At 38.6% G+C, this 15357-nt stretch overlaps 1 protein-coding gene across 1 annotated transcript in view; it reads right to left on the bottom strand.

Annotated features, from left to right (window-relative positions):
- thsd7aa (thrombospondin, type I, domain containing 7Aa) overlaps positions 1-15357 on the bottom strand; it is a 227785-nt gene that overhangs the window by 70762 nt on the left and 141666 nt on the right. The window contains exons 8-13 of the mRNA XM_030147877.1: positions 13457-13700; positions 10843-10958; positions 7658-7790; positions 5761-5864; positions 3018-3212; positions 1101-1367 (exon numbers count right to left, since the gene is read on the bottom strand). Of these exons, the coding sequence (XP_030003737.1) occupies positions 1101-1367; positions 3018-3212; positions 5761-5864; positions 7658-7790; positions 10843-10958; positions 13457-13700 (1059 nt within the window). The remainder of the gene's footprint in view (positions 1-1100; positions 1368-3017; positions 3213-5760; positions 5865-7657; positions 7791-10842; positions 10959-13456; positions 13701-15357) is intronic.

Raw genomic sequence — 15357 nt, 5'->3', positions numbered from 1 at the left:
TACGATTCTGTAATTGCACACAGTGATATTATGATCACGATTATGATGGAGCAAAAATGAAAATACAGATTGTGTTGAGTGTTTTAAAGGGTTTAGTTGGTAAAACAAGCCCAACACTAAACATACTCCATAAACATGTAAATCGTTAACTTTTCTTCTTTGCAGGTTAGACTTGTTGTCTATTATAAATCGCTAGTTTTTCCAACCACTTTTGCAAAACAGAACAGAGCAACTTCAGTGAAAATGATCATGTTACTGTAGCTTATACAGTTCGTCATTTGCCTGCAAGGTGTGAATTCAGGACATTTGGACTGGAAGATCTACAATAACAGTCATCATCCTTAAAAGAAAGCTAGTGTGAACTTAAAACAAGGTAGAAAGTAACATGAAACATATTCAATTGAAAATCCTATTACTAGAAAAGTCTGTTCTTATTTCCTACAGATTAAGGCACATTTAAGTATTTTATTAATCACACTTTGAATGCCATAAAAGACAAATTTTACAATAACAAAAAAAATGAAACTGAAAAAAATACCATGATATTAAGATACCAAGTGAGAAATACAACATCAGTCAAGTTGCTACACTGCCTTAAAATGTAGGCATTAACACCTAAACAATGGTGAAACACATCTTTAAAATAAAGGAGCATTAAGCCTGCTGCACACTCTGCGAGAACAGAGAACTTTCTTCTCACTCCTGGGGCTTCGAGAAGAAAATGATGTCATTTTGTTCTTGAAGCCCTAGTTTGGGAGCTCTTGCAGCTTATTCTCAACACACCGTTTGGGACAGAACTTTCTTCTTGTGCGGTGCGCAAGAACTATTGTGTGATGTATTGTGTGGCAGATACTCAAAGTGGATGTGGTTGATGTGGAAAAAAGGAGGACCCTCCCCTTGAGTTTGGCACATGACTTTTCAGAAGAAACTTGGTTCTTGTTTTTGCCATCTCAAGCAGATGAACAAATTTCTCTCATCTGACTCTGTAGGAAGCCTTAGTTTGATTAAACCTACCCATCATTATGGCCTTTGTGAGGTTACAGTGTTCAGCATTTGACTGTAACACAGTAACAAAGTGAGCTTATATGAGTAAAACTCACCATGGCTGTTGCAGCGAGACGTCTCCACTATGCGGTTGTCCTGGTCGTAGCACACCATGGCCTGGTAGCGGTATCCTTGGCCACATTCTTTGATGTCCCCCTGGACTTTCATGCCCAGCTGGCCCTCCATGCGGCCGCCTTCTGGTAGGATGCAGTCTGACCAGTTGCCCACAGGCTGGGCGTTGTATTTGTTACATGGGCAGTACTGGGTTTCACTCAGGGGATACATCTGGTGGTTTTTACACTGGTCACGTTTTTTGCTCTTCCCTGCAAGAGGACAGGCAATCCATAAGTGAGAGACAAGTGGAGCTGTTCTTGTGGATTTACCATGATCTGAGTGACTTAGGACTGAGGTTACACTATCAAAGTTTAATAACTGAAACAGATTGAATGTTTGTTTTTTCTTTTCTTTTTCACCTCAAAATAATTGCATTAAATTTAATATTGGTTTAATAAGGATTAGATTTACCCCAACACTACCTCAGTTTAGTTTTTACTCTAAAAGTAGTCTAAACTTTAGCCTTTTTAATTTAAAATGTGATGATATTTTAAAGGTTCCCTACCACATGTATTTCATGACTTTTGTGGTAGTGTCTGAAGTTCTATCATGGACTCTAACATTTTTTGTGGAAAAAATGCCTTGATTACCAAGTTTCAAGCCATTCTAACGTGGTATAGAAAGTCTGCTGGAAGACTGAGCTCAATTTGTGCCATTTCTCATAAATATTCAACATGCTAATCTGCTTGACTGTGATTGGCTAACAGGTAGCCAATGAGAGCCTGGCTTTTCAGTAGACTGCAGTGATGGTACTGCTCCAGGCTTCAACTGCAACCTTATTGCGAAGCCTCTGCTGAACTCATCAAAGTTGATGAAGTCACTCTCTTCAAAATGTGATGAACAGAGAGTTAATCTTGAATGATAATGTTGTGGCATTGTTCCAAAAATAAACTGAAGCCATTTGATGCTCAACTCTGGGTTCTTGGGCAACGTGCATTGTTGAAGTTCTGTTCAAGCATAGTGTACAAGAGCTTCGACGTTCAGCCATCTTTGCTGTATACAAAAACTGTCACTGAGCTAGACGAATTCTCTGGGCGTGGTCTCACATGGACAAGCTCATGAATAGTAATGAGCTCAGGCATTAACACATCACACTGACCAGCTTTTCAGTGGCAATAGCAGACAGAGGAGGTAGAGGTTCATTTTCACATTTACTACATAACACAAACACCTATGGACCGAACATATTTCAAAAAATACAAGTAAAAACGGTTTCGTATGGCAGGACACCTTTACCTTTAACCTTTGAGGATAACTTTAAAGCATCAGTTTAAAACAGCTTCTAAAATGGCTGCCTTTTTACGATGCCTTGAGCAAATCATCATGTTTCTCCAAGAATCTCAAGGGACAGACCTAAGTCCATTTGTGTTATACAACACTGGTGAAGTTCTCAGAGGCTAAATTGGTTCAACAAAGAATATGTTGTGGAGCTGAACAAGAACACTGGACCAAATGTCAAACATGACAAAAAGAGTCAACCAATTGCGGCCCATCAGTCTGCTGTGGTTCTGTCCATTTATTTTCATTTAATATTAGCATGTAGCTCCTTTAATTAGGACAATACTTTTCCTACAGGCAGGGAAATAAGAGCTGTTCTGTGGATTCTCACTTAAGCATTTGTAACATTATAAGTAATGGTCCTTAAACACAGAAATACAGTTCTGAAATGGTACACAGAGGTTACTCAGTAAAACACAACATAAACAGTACACTGTAGAACCGAGGGAATTTAAATATAGTAAATTTGGCTCAGGAAACCATATGCATATTAGAAGTTAAATCTCAAAGTCCATTTTCATATCAAGTGATCTTCCTAAAGGCTGATGGAAGTCAGCTTAAAGTTAAAATATGTCACTCACCCACGAGCATCCTCTTGCGGGTTCTGACGCCCACACAGTCGGCTGTGCAGGAGGAGAACTTGGACCAGCTGCTGAGTTGACAGTCTTCCTGGCAGGGCAGCTGGCAGAGCTGGGTGAGAGGCGGCATGGAGCTGGCAAACTTAAGACAAGCTTCAACGTCTGCCTGCCCACCATCCTGCTTTCGACAGGAAACAGCTAGAGGGTGAAAGGCGAGATTGGAGCATTATAAAGTGCTACACTTTATTATCATTTTATGGGTCATGGCCCAAGATTGTTATATCTGATGTTCTACAGTTTCATTCCAGTATTCAGTGTTTTGAGACACAGTGGGCCACTGGTACAGCCCATTTTGTATTTAGGAATATATTTGTTCAGCATCATATGACAGATGATTATCACCTTTAATTTCAGATTTGTCTTTATTTTAGTACAGATTTCTTTTTCTAAATCTGTTTCTGAGAAAGAAAAGAAGCACAATTAAATATATTCTAATCGTGAAAAATCAAATGATCATAAAGCTGTGATCATTAATTCGAATCTAAGCTAATTTCATTTCTTAAATCTTTTAATTAAATTTTTAAACATTTTATGCAAAGAAAATAGAAAAATCCTAACTGGTCCTGTTTTTCATAAGATCTGGCTGTTGCATACAATACCAGAGTGTGAAAATCAACAATGTACCTAAATATCTAAAAGAGGAGCCCAATATTTATTTATTACATACAGTATGTCACATGATAAATTAAAAAATGCAGTGACACTAGTTTGTATCCAACACAGAATCAATGATTAGTGTACTTCTTAGCTGTAAAACACAAAGAAATGGAAGGGAATCTTATTAAAGATGCCCATTTCCTTTATTATACATCACATTTACATGAATAAGCCCATACTACAGTAGCTGTCTTATAGTCGCTGAGCAAACGGAGTAGTGTTGCAGTGTAGGCCTGTTCATATTGTCTTGGCTTGAGTCTTTAGTGGTCTGAGCTAAAATGTGTCAAATTGTTCCAAAGTAGAAAACTGATTCTTCTACTTCATATAATATCAATATGTAAACAGCCACACCAAACAACATCTACACACACACACACACACACACACACACACATCCACAGGAAACATTAGTGCAATAATGGCTCTAAATGGTGATTCTCTTACTCACACTGCATTGAGTGAGTGGGTGAATAGAAAGTGGTTTGTATTGAATTGTCTCTCTCCAGCTCAGAGTATACTATTACAGGTAATGGCACATAATGACTGGAGCCGTCCAAGATGGAGGAGCAGGATGCTCATCATTGGAATCAGATAATGGCCTTTGTCTCTGAGACTTTAATAGGAGTCTGAGTGTGTGCACTGATAACAACTCAGCGGTCTGCCCTGAAGTCTCACTCAAGACAAACAGCTGTGCAACACACAATCTTTTACCACAGCCTATAGATTCATACCTGAAGTTAAAAAAAATAAATAAAAATGCATTTAAATATACTAATGAATCATCTCATTTCTACACATATTCTGACCACTTTGTGCTTAATCTAATAATGAAATGGATGAAGCAGTGGTCGCATTATTTCCTATTTTCACATCAGCAACATTGCAAAGACAAAAAACATGCATACTGATGATTAATTACACACATTTGAAGTCTACTAATTGATTTCCATATGCAATTGTACTGTAATTGTAAATATGCATTGACTGACATATGAGTACCTTACAAAGTCATTATAACTAATGAGTTATTAAAGAGCCGGTCCACCCGATGAATCTTAGGTCTCCATTATCTCATGAAGAAAAAAATTCTGTGGGTTTAAGTACTACATATTCTCATACATTCAACAGCAAGTCCCACTGCTTTATCCAAAAAGGCTGTTCTGGCAAGAAATGATGCTGATTAAACTAAATAAGAAAATAAAGTTCAAAGATTCACTGAAGAATTGTGGAGGAGAGCAGAGATAATGCTGTGGTTACATCAATTCTAGGCACATGACACATTGTCATTAAGTCCATTTTCATCTAAAAATGGTACAGCTTTAAGTCTAGTATACTTAAGAAAATTGAATTAAAGAGAGAAAAATACACTTTTCATTGCCTGATGAAAAATCTAAAATCTCATTCATTGCACGATATGAAGAGTGAACAGTGAAAGATCTCCCATCAACAGCTATAACCAGATAATACTTGTTGACATTTGGTTGGTGAATGCTGAAAATAATATTTAATTCACTTTCAGTTGATTGACTTGCTGACTAAAATCCTCAGCTCAGTCATTACAACTGATTTTCTACAGAGACACATTCAACAACAGTGTGGATGTTGCTACTTTTTGTCTGCCTGTGTACTTATATTTCTCCAAATTAATGCTAAACCATCCACAAAGCAACTGGATACTTATAGACCATGGCTTCAACTTGTAACTTGGTATTGTGAAGCACAGGAGGTGAGAGCTGAGATGCCATTCTCATAAATTGTGTCTGCTCATGCTTCTTCTGAGTCCCATATCATTTACAGCAAGATTGAAGTTGCGTGCATCCCCCCCAGGTGCTGCTTTCATGTCATCTCCATCTTTCAGTGTACAGATGGAGGCATCAGAGATCAGCAGGCCCAGATCCCTGCTCTCAGCTGCGTCTAATGCCTTTCCTGAAGACACTGTTATTCTCCCTGTTCTGTTTGGCTGATGCTCTCTTATACAGAAGTTAACACTGTTTGCACTTTTATGTAGTATGTGTGTGGCTGTGCTTACCTCGAACCTGCAGACCCGGCCCACAGGTCTCCTGAGCACCAGGACTGTCCTGACGAACAGACCATGGAACCAGCTGGCATCGCCGCCACTTGTGGGTTTTCCATCTAAAGAATGAAAAGAATGAGAATAGCAGGTATGTGAACTGAGAGGGGCTGGAAAATTAAAGAATGATGAACAGAATGAAAACAAAATGAAAAGTTAAACGCCATGATGGAGGGTTCATTGCTCACTATACTGTATGCTCAATATTTAAAAAAAGTAAAGGAAAAAAACTGTTAAAACGTTATGACATTCTGTGCTAGGAAAAATATTCTACAGCACTGGATTTCAGATAAAGCCCCCTCAGTTGCAGGGTGGCATAGGATATTAATAGAATTCAAACCCCTGGACTTTCTGACCTGTTTCATGCACCACAAGACCAATGCCTTTGAATGAATATGGAAACCATTCCTTGACTATATTAAGGTGAACATATCTGCTATAATGACAAGAGCATTGGTATAAAAATGATTTTCTTTTCATCTAGCTTCCATTGTACTGTATTGTACACTACATAATGTATGTTGAGCCTCTCATACATATAGAATGTATCTGTATTTGTATATGTATATGTGTGTACACGTGTGTGTGTGTGTGTGTGTGCGTATGTATTAATGTGTATATATAGTCTTTTTTTTTGACCACTCCAAGCTTGTGTTTTATTATTTTGTTTTATGTTTGTGTTTAAAAAAAGAAAAAAAAAACAAAAACAACTAAAGGAATCCTAAAAAAATTCAATACCCTGTTATTATTGGAGTATTACTATTATTATCGCTGCTGTAAGAACTTGAATGTTAATGCTCCATTTGCAGGAATATTTTAGTCCTTTTTAATTTGATTCATCAAGTTGCATAATATTTTCACTCATCTTTCAATTTCCTCATGAACCAGAGAGCGGGTGCAATCACAGACAACAAAAATGAGGTTAAATGCCGAGTTAATATCATATCTAACAGGATTAGATGTCCCTTTCAGCACCATGGATAGCTCCAAATGCTTAACTAGTGGAAAAACTCTTAATACACTTGAATACTGGATAGACCATAATAACAAACTGCCGCAAAACAACAAACTGACAAAATAACGGCTTACATATAGCGCAATAAAATACCTAGAATACTATTAAAATCTATCATCTATCTATCTGTTCTCATGTTTTCTATATTAATATGAGTATAATGCTACGATGTGAGGATAGTCTGTACTGCAAACAACAAAACAATTTGAAATGTATGAATGCTCATGTGACAGTGGAGATAAAATCATGTCTAGGACGATAAAAAATATATATTTCAGCAGAGACAGGGATATGGCCCATAAGGGGAATCTCCCTATCCTTGCTTCCACATCAAACATAGAATATATAACTGTAAATTATATAAATATTGAAACTCAGCATCTAGACATCAACATCAGACTCCTGACTCCCACTGTTGGGACTCTATTGGTTGATTCTGTCTGAACTTGGATGTGCAGTGCTGTCTTGAAAAGCACTGCAACAGGTCAAAGAAAGGCCAGATTCAACTGGGCTTCTTCCTCAGAGGACCAATAAATGTCATAGCAACACCCACCCTGTATTAGGTAAAATGCCAGGGAACCAAAATTTAATATAAGCGTTATCCTCTGAGGACTTGAAGCCACACCATGGTGGGAAAAGAAGGGGAAAGCATCCATTTTTATGAGTAGAAATTCTTTAGACATCATATATTCAACCTGACAACGACGATTTGTTGTACTTTCATGTTTTGATTTCTCAGTCATTTCCAAATTCCATGTTATCAACACTGGTGTCCTTTTCTTGCCAGTCAGTCATTTCATACTACTTATTTCGTCTTCAGTACATATAATTAAAAATTACCTGTATCCTTGACAGACAGATGGGGCGTCACATTCTCTTTCCTGGGTCAGCACCTCAGGGCACTCCTGCCCCCCATTGGCTGGTAACTGGATAATTAAACGTTTCCTGGACTGTTTCTTCTTTATATTACGACCTAGGAAACAGCACAAGACATAGACGTGTATTTATGTCAAATAATTAGCCTTTCTACAGTTGGAAACCAGAAAAAACAAAACCACAGTAGAGGAAAGCACTAAGAAGACCTTTTTGCAAGGCTTGAAAATCAATTTAAGAAAGTGTCTTTGGTGTGATCTTGGTTAAATGCATTACACACATCAATAAAGAATTAATGTAATGAACCACAGTTGGTCTCAATTTTTCTACCTACGCTGGAAGTGACCATTTCAAGGGGAGTCTAACACAATTAAGAGGAGTATTGAAAAGCATTTCCATCATCTGCTCTGCAGTATTCAATACACCTCAATGGGTGGTAGAGGTTATTGACTTTACAGGAAGTCCACATTCATTTTAGCGCTATCATATCACACTGCAGTTCTCACAGTACAAAGTGCCTTCTCTGAAGTTGCACCACATTTATTATGGGCATTTATCTGTGACAGCTTCAGAGATACCACAGGAAAGAGTTTGTCTGACTTCTGCAATAACTGCATGCTGTCGAGTTCTGAGTTGTGAATGTGAGAATGTAAGCGTTATCGGTCCTGTACAGAGGTCCAGTCACAAATGTACATCATGAGCAGGAAGGACATGGCAACATGGCAGCAGCAGGTGGAAATCAAACCGCAGAACCTCACCCTCATCTCTGGTAGCAAGAAATGTTAAGTATTTGAGCTACACAGTACAGGTTGTATAATTTTATCTTGTATGTTTAAATTTTCTTTTATGTTCGTTCGTGATATATGGTTGTCTAAGTACATGAACTCCCCATGGCCCACCAGGTAAATAACTGAGTGATGCTTGGTGTAATCCTTTAGGTTTTATAATTATGTATAAGATAAAATATATCTATATAATACGGACAGATTAAGAGAGGAACACATTCTACTACCTAAGAAAATTATATATATAAAAATGATCCCAAACCCATATGCATACGGTCACTGTACTTCCAAAAGTATAGTGATTTGAAGGATTTGTTTAACAGATACTTAATATTAAGAAGAGAAGGTCAACGGGTTACAGCCACACAAATGTCTAAGACTAAAGACATAATTATTTTAAAACACTTTCACCCATCCATCTTCATCTGTTATCTCTATGTATTACAAAAGTCAGAACAGAACTGCAAAAGAAAGCTTTTAAATTTTCTGCTCTCACTGCCTGGAACAGCCTACAGGAGCTAAAACTGAAGGAGCTGGTCTCTGTAAACACATTTAAAGTCATTTTAAGTAGATGGGGAATTGATAAATCTGGATGTAGATGTTTTTCTAATTGACTGAACTGGGTTCTGCTTTGAGATGCTTTTAAGGATCATTGCTGTATACTTATAGTTAATTGATTATTGGTGTTTTATGCGTATGTTTTTAGCATAGTATTGTATGTATGGCTTTAGACCTGAGTTTTACTATGCGTTTTATGGACGTTTTTAGTGTGAATGTCCTCCACTGAACCGTTTTATCCTTGAGAGCCTATCTAAGCTACCTATGGGTGAAGGCGGGGTACACAATGGATGTGTTGCCAGGTCATCGCAGGGCTGACATGTAGAGACAAACAACCAATCACTCTCATATTCACACCTATGGACAATTAACCAGTTAGCCTACTAGTGCATGTCTTTGGATGGTGGGAGGAAGCCTGAGTACCCTGCCCCTAAGTGTGGATATATGGCTGAAATGTCTATTTTGTGTAACTTCTGCTGGTGCTGTCATAGCCACGACACTCTTGTAAAACATATTTTTCTTCGTTAAATAAAGGTTAATAAAATAAACAAATCTTCTTTTGCTTTTCTGGGTCTGGGTTGCAGGGGCAGCAGCTGGAGCATAGATGCCCAGACTTCCCTAACCCCAGTCACCTCCTCTACTTCATGTGGGGGGGCTCTGAGGCTTTGCCAGGTCAGCTGAGATAACCCCTCCAGCATGTCCTGGGTCTGCCCTAGGGTCTCCTCCCAGCTGGACATGCCTGAAAACACCTCAGACCAGATGCCGGAACTATCTCAGCTGGTTCCTCTAGATTATCAGGAGCAGCAGCTCTACTCACTTTTCTTTTTGGCTCAGCTTCCTCCTCACCACAACATACCAGTAGCACCGAATCTCAGTCAAATCTCTCGCTCCATCCTTCCCTCATACATGAACAAGACCTCGAAATATCTTAACACCTGCACTTGGGGAAGTAACTCACCCCTAACCCAAAGTTTTAAATGATCTATCAGGAGTTCTGGTCCTGTAATGGTAGTTACACTTCTTTTTTCTAAGTCAGAAAATGATTTTGTATGACAGCATATTTTATTAAAGAGCAATCATAATACAGATGATTATTTGGAAGTCCCACAAAAACATGCCTACATTTGGTTGCTTTCTCCTTACTAACTGTAATGTAGAGCTAAGTGATGAATAGATATAAAAAATGCTATGGTAAATATGTAACCAAATCACGTAGATGGATGAATAATATGTTCATAATCTGCACCAGACCTTCATCTCTTGATGCTTTTGTTGTGTTTTCATTCCACTTGCATTTTTCCTCAATATTTTGGAGTCTATGCTTATTTCATCCCATCATATTTTATTTGAATATCTGACCTGTGAAAACCCTCTTCTTTTGTGTCACTCTTTGTGTAAAGACTGTTATTGTGGCACGTCTGTTTCTGCTCAACTGCTGATGGACTCACAAGATTTTTTTTTTCATGTTTATTAAATTGTGCCATGGGGCATTCAAGAAAAAAGAACAAAAGGCTGTCAGTGTTTTCCCATGATGCTTAGTGACTCCACAAATAAATTCCCTGATATTTAGGGCATTTCCAAAACATTTATTAAACACGTCAAACAGATTTGGGATTTTTGCTGTCTCTCTCAGTGTGCATGATGACTGTATTATCTTGCTGCTGGTGCTAAAATAATGATGAGCCTATTTGGTATGCTCCATTAACTGAAAAACACAGTCATACACAGGCTTTTATGTGTTCCCTCCCCTGACGCTGCTGCATTCGGCCTGTGTGGCACACTTTGCTTCAGACAAAGAGCTGCAGTTACCTGCTTGACATGCTGATGGGCACGGACTCCAGTCGCTGTATGGGGTGACAATGCAGTCCCTTTTGCATGGCAGTAGGCAGGGCCTTACTGTGTCTGGGCGCAGACTCTCCGGACACCTGAAAGTACATCATTGACATGCTCAGACACACACATGCACAGTACCCTTGAAAATCTATTGGATTTGAGCCAAACACTCCCATGCTGGGAGGTTGCTTTGAGGCTCCCAAATGGCTGGACTTCAATACAGGTTAGTCAGACAGAGTTTGTGAATGTGTGTGTGTGTGTGTGTGTATAATGCAGCAGTGTATGAGGACACTACTTTATTTTTTAGGAAATCTATAAATGACTGTGACTGGTTAGATGTGTCATTGTCTGTGGTCTCTATTGTAATTCACTGGAGTTAAAAATTTAACACTGTTCTGTTTCAATTCAAAATGATCAGGACATCTACTGTTTTTTCAGAAAACCTGCAAAATAAAATGTGAACTTCAGTAATATTAGCATAAGTTGCATATTAGTCTAGCATACTCAGATCTACATTATCCTCACTTGTTTTTATTGTTGTGCCAGCAGTGGACAAAGGTCTGTCTGAACCCATTATTATTCTAGAACAGGCAAAATCTGTCTGGCTTGTTTGGCAAGATTGTATATCTTTAAATGAATCACATCTGTCTTGGGGGCTGCTGAGCCAAAGATGCAGTGTCAGTGACTTTACTAATTTGCGTAAGGGAGGGCTTCTTTTAGTGGAACATTTGTTTGTGAGGCAGAAAAACCTGACAATGAAATATCCCTGCAGAAGAAAAAGCCACATAAAAAAACTTACATTTTGGCAAAACCTTGTTTCACAAAGCAAACGGGCCAGCCAATGGTAAGCGTATTATTCCAACAAGTTGAGTCAGACTCTGTGTACATCATTAGTAGCAGCATTTTAACTGCTCAACTGAACAAAAAGTGTTAATATAAACCCCTCCATTTGTTTCTGAGAATTTCACAGCATTTGTGTAACATTCTCGTCTGTAGTTCTTCATACATGGTAGCTTTCATTTCTGTTGGTCATCTAATGTGGTATTTATGGTTGTTTTTTAATATAAATCCAAGGAATATGACCCTTTCAAGCATACAGTTTCAAGATGAATGGAAATACTTGTAATTACTACAAAAGGTGTTGTCAAGATGGTCTTCACATGGAAACTTATAGAATTTATTGTATGCAGAGAAAGGGTGAAAACTGTGCTGTTTGTTTCACATTTTCTAGAAGTCAGCACTAGTGTCATTTTGCATTTCCTGGTGGCCGTCCTGACCACAGCTGCTTCTGCTAGTGTTACCCTATCGCCACTGATGTGAAAGTGTGTCCCAAGGCAGCAGGCTCACTGCTCAGCATGTTGCAGTAAGTTGAGGAGAAATCGCAGGAATAAAAAGCAAGATTAATTTCCATACACAGTATGGGGGCTGGCGGGGTTTGCCAGCTTCCAGGCAGAGTTTGTGTTGCTGTGCTGCCAGAATAATGCTCCCGTTCTGTTGAATAAATAAATAGATAATTGATGTTCCCAGCAGATGCCTTCAGGGGGGAAAAAAGACCCAGATGCTTAAAACAGTTGGCCAGCAGCTCATCAGCTCCTCAGCTAACACCTCTGCCAGACACCAGCATCAACTGACTAACCAGGAGTCTAAATGGCAAAATGCACCATGTGCAAACAAAGTCTGCAACAAAAAATAAAGAGGTCTTTTCAGGCATAGAAGTGAAAAAGCATTAACACTGAACCCTGTTAATGATGTCACCACCTGAGGAGTTATCCTTATAGGAGCAGAGATATACTGGCATGCTGTAAATGCTTAGCCAAGATTCTTTATTTCTTATTTTTTAATCCATTAATGGCATTATTCCACCACATGACACCCCACCCCCCTTTTAAGTTTTCTTCTACCACCAGCTGTGGATATTAACTTTTACCTGATTTTGATTTCATGGTATCACTTCAGTAAAGGTTCCATATGAAATATGCAACACATCCACCACTTTAAACAACCAAGCTACTATACTACACTCACAGTGGCCTATTTTATACTTATCTATATTCCATTAAATTTATATACTATACTATATGGCTGGTAAAAGGCTATAGTGACCATGAAAGAAGATTTCATCAGTGCATTTTCGTGAGATGTCGCTATGACAACCAGCTACATAGAAGGGACACTATATCTACTGCGGAAAATGGAGGACATATTATCAAAAGCAAGCGTCAAGTGGAGCCAAGTTGTCAAAATATTGTGGAAAAGAGCCATTAGATATTTAGGAAGTTAATTTAAGTTATTTATGCTGGAACATTGCAGTCTTCTGGAAGTACTAACTTGTGATTATTTTGCAACTGAAATTTAAAAAAAGTTTCCAATAAAATGCATCTAAGGTGTTGTTTGCCTGCACACTAGAATCTGTCCCGTGAACATCCTAATCCTTGGGGGGGGGGGGGGGGGGGGGGTGAACTTGGGGAGTAGAAAAGGTTAACAAATAAAAAATTGCCACCATTAAATAGTTCAGACAACAGGAAACACATTCATTAATGACCTTCCTTCAGATCTAACTCTGTGTATAAAAAATCAAGTAGAAACTCACTTTTTGGGAGGAACTTGGCCCACATTGACCCGGACACAGATGACTTTGCGGGTTTGCATCCCAACTGAGCAGGAGGCATCGTCGCCGCCACGTGCTCGGCCCACAGATGTGTTGGTGGCTGGGATGGAGGAGTCCTCTATGCACTGCCCCCATGGACCAGTCTGCCAATGGTACACGGTGCACGGATGGTCGTTGCAGTTCCTCACCTCCTGTAGGGTGCTGATGTTCGGGCACTGTATCCCACCTGAGAAATGAACGGATGATGGAATAACAATCCTGTGTCAATGCTGCAACTATACACTGAAAAAGACACAATAAACTAAGCCTGGTTCTGATACAGGGATTTGGATTTGATGGTGCATTTTGGATCTAAAAGGGTAATCTTGTAATCAGACAGGTCAAATAGAAATCCAACGGACAAAGGAAGGCTCTTCATTCACATTCGGATATGGATGTACTGGCCTAAATTTCTGTCTCATCTTTGTTTTGTTTTTGCTGTGAACAAGGACACATCTTGGTCTTATGGGTGTTTTGACCCATTTGTCACAGTTCATTTTCCTTGCATTACTGTCTCCTGTTTTAATATCAAAACTTTCTCTTAATCTTCTGTAAGGGCATTTCCAAATATACACTGTTTCATACAAAAAGGGTAAATGTGACCAAAGTGGACTACTACAATAATGCAGACTAAAACAACAGCACTACTAGACTGCAACTATTAGAGCCCAAATCATAAATAGTCAAGTCTTGTTCTGTAGATTGGCCTTGTCTGAGGGTTCCCCGGGAAATTCCACAACAGTGCATGCTGGTACGTGCCAAAGATACAGATTATTCTATTCCAGCCAGACTACACTGGCTTCCAGTATTTTTTAAGAATTAATGTTAAAACTTCTACTGGTTATAAAGGTCTACACACCAAAGGGCACTGAATATTGCAGACATAACCTCCCTCTAAACACCAATTTGTACAGCCAGGCTGTTACAATCCCAGTAAATTTGGGAATATGAATATGTGCTGCAAAATGTGATTATTTACACTGAGTTTGAACAAAAATCTGATGCAGTTCTTAAGTAATCAAACTTAGATTTTAATGATTTAATTTTTATTCCATTGGAGTTTTGTGGTTCTTACTTTATTTTATTTTATTTAACCTTTATTTAACCAGGAAAACCTCACTGAGATTAAAAATCTCTTTTCCAGGAGTGTCCTAGCCAAGACGAGCAGCGGTACATTAAATAGTTACAGACACAAGCTTTCATACATAAAACGAAAACAACTCTTTGTTTTACTCACGCCTGTATTATACATTGCTCTGCACAGGTGGATTGTTCATTGTCTGGCACATGTAAAACTCCTGCTATCTGGTGGGACTTAAGTGGAAAGGTCCTGTGGCATCTTACACTGCAACAAGTGGTGCCACAACAAACCCCGCCCCTCACACATATTGTAGCTTATTTTGGCATCGATCCAGTTGATGTCATCATGTCTATACATGTGCTGATGTCAGCATATCAAATGCCTCTACATATGTGCCAAGTTTGAAGTAAAATGAAACAAAATTGATGTTTTTATAGACATTTGAAATTTCACCCATTATATGTAAATGGGAGAAGAAAAAAGCTTTAAAAAATTCATCAAAAAATATGAACTTTGACCTACTGTTCACAAAATGTAATCACGTTTATTCTGGGTCACTGGTAATTTATAAACCCAATTTGGTATGAATTCAACCAATAGTTCTGCTGCTAGAGTATTAACAAACAAAAACAAACAAACCGAACTATGAACAGTACCCCTTGCCTCCCCTTTGGGGGGAGGGGCAATAATTAACATTGAAAAAATAAGCGGATCTGTGACGGACACAGATCAAACAGACAAACACCCCACACCCACCCATCCA

Source organism: Sphaeramia orbicularis, chromosome 11 (assembly GCF_902148855.1).
Source record: "Sphaeramia orbicularis chromosome 11, fSphaOr1.1, whole genome shotgun sequence".
In the NCBI taxonomy this organism is placed as follows: Eukaryota; Metazoa; Chordata; class Actinopteri; order Kurtiformes; family Apogonidae; genus Sphaeramia; species Sphaeramia orbicularis.
This window is presented reverse-complemented; position numbering and strand designations above follow the sequence as displayed.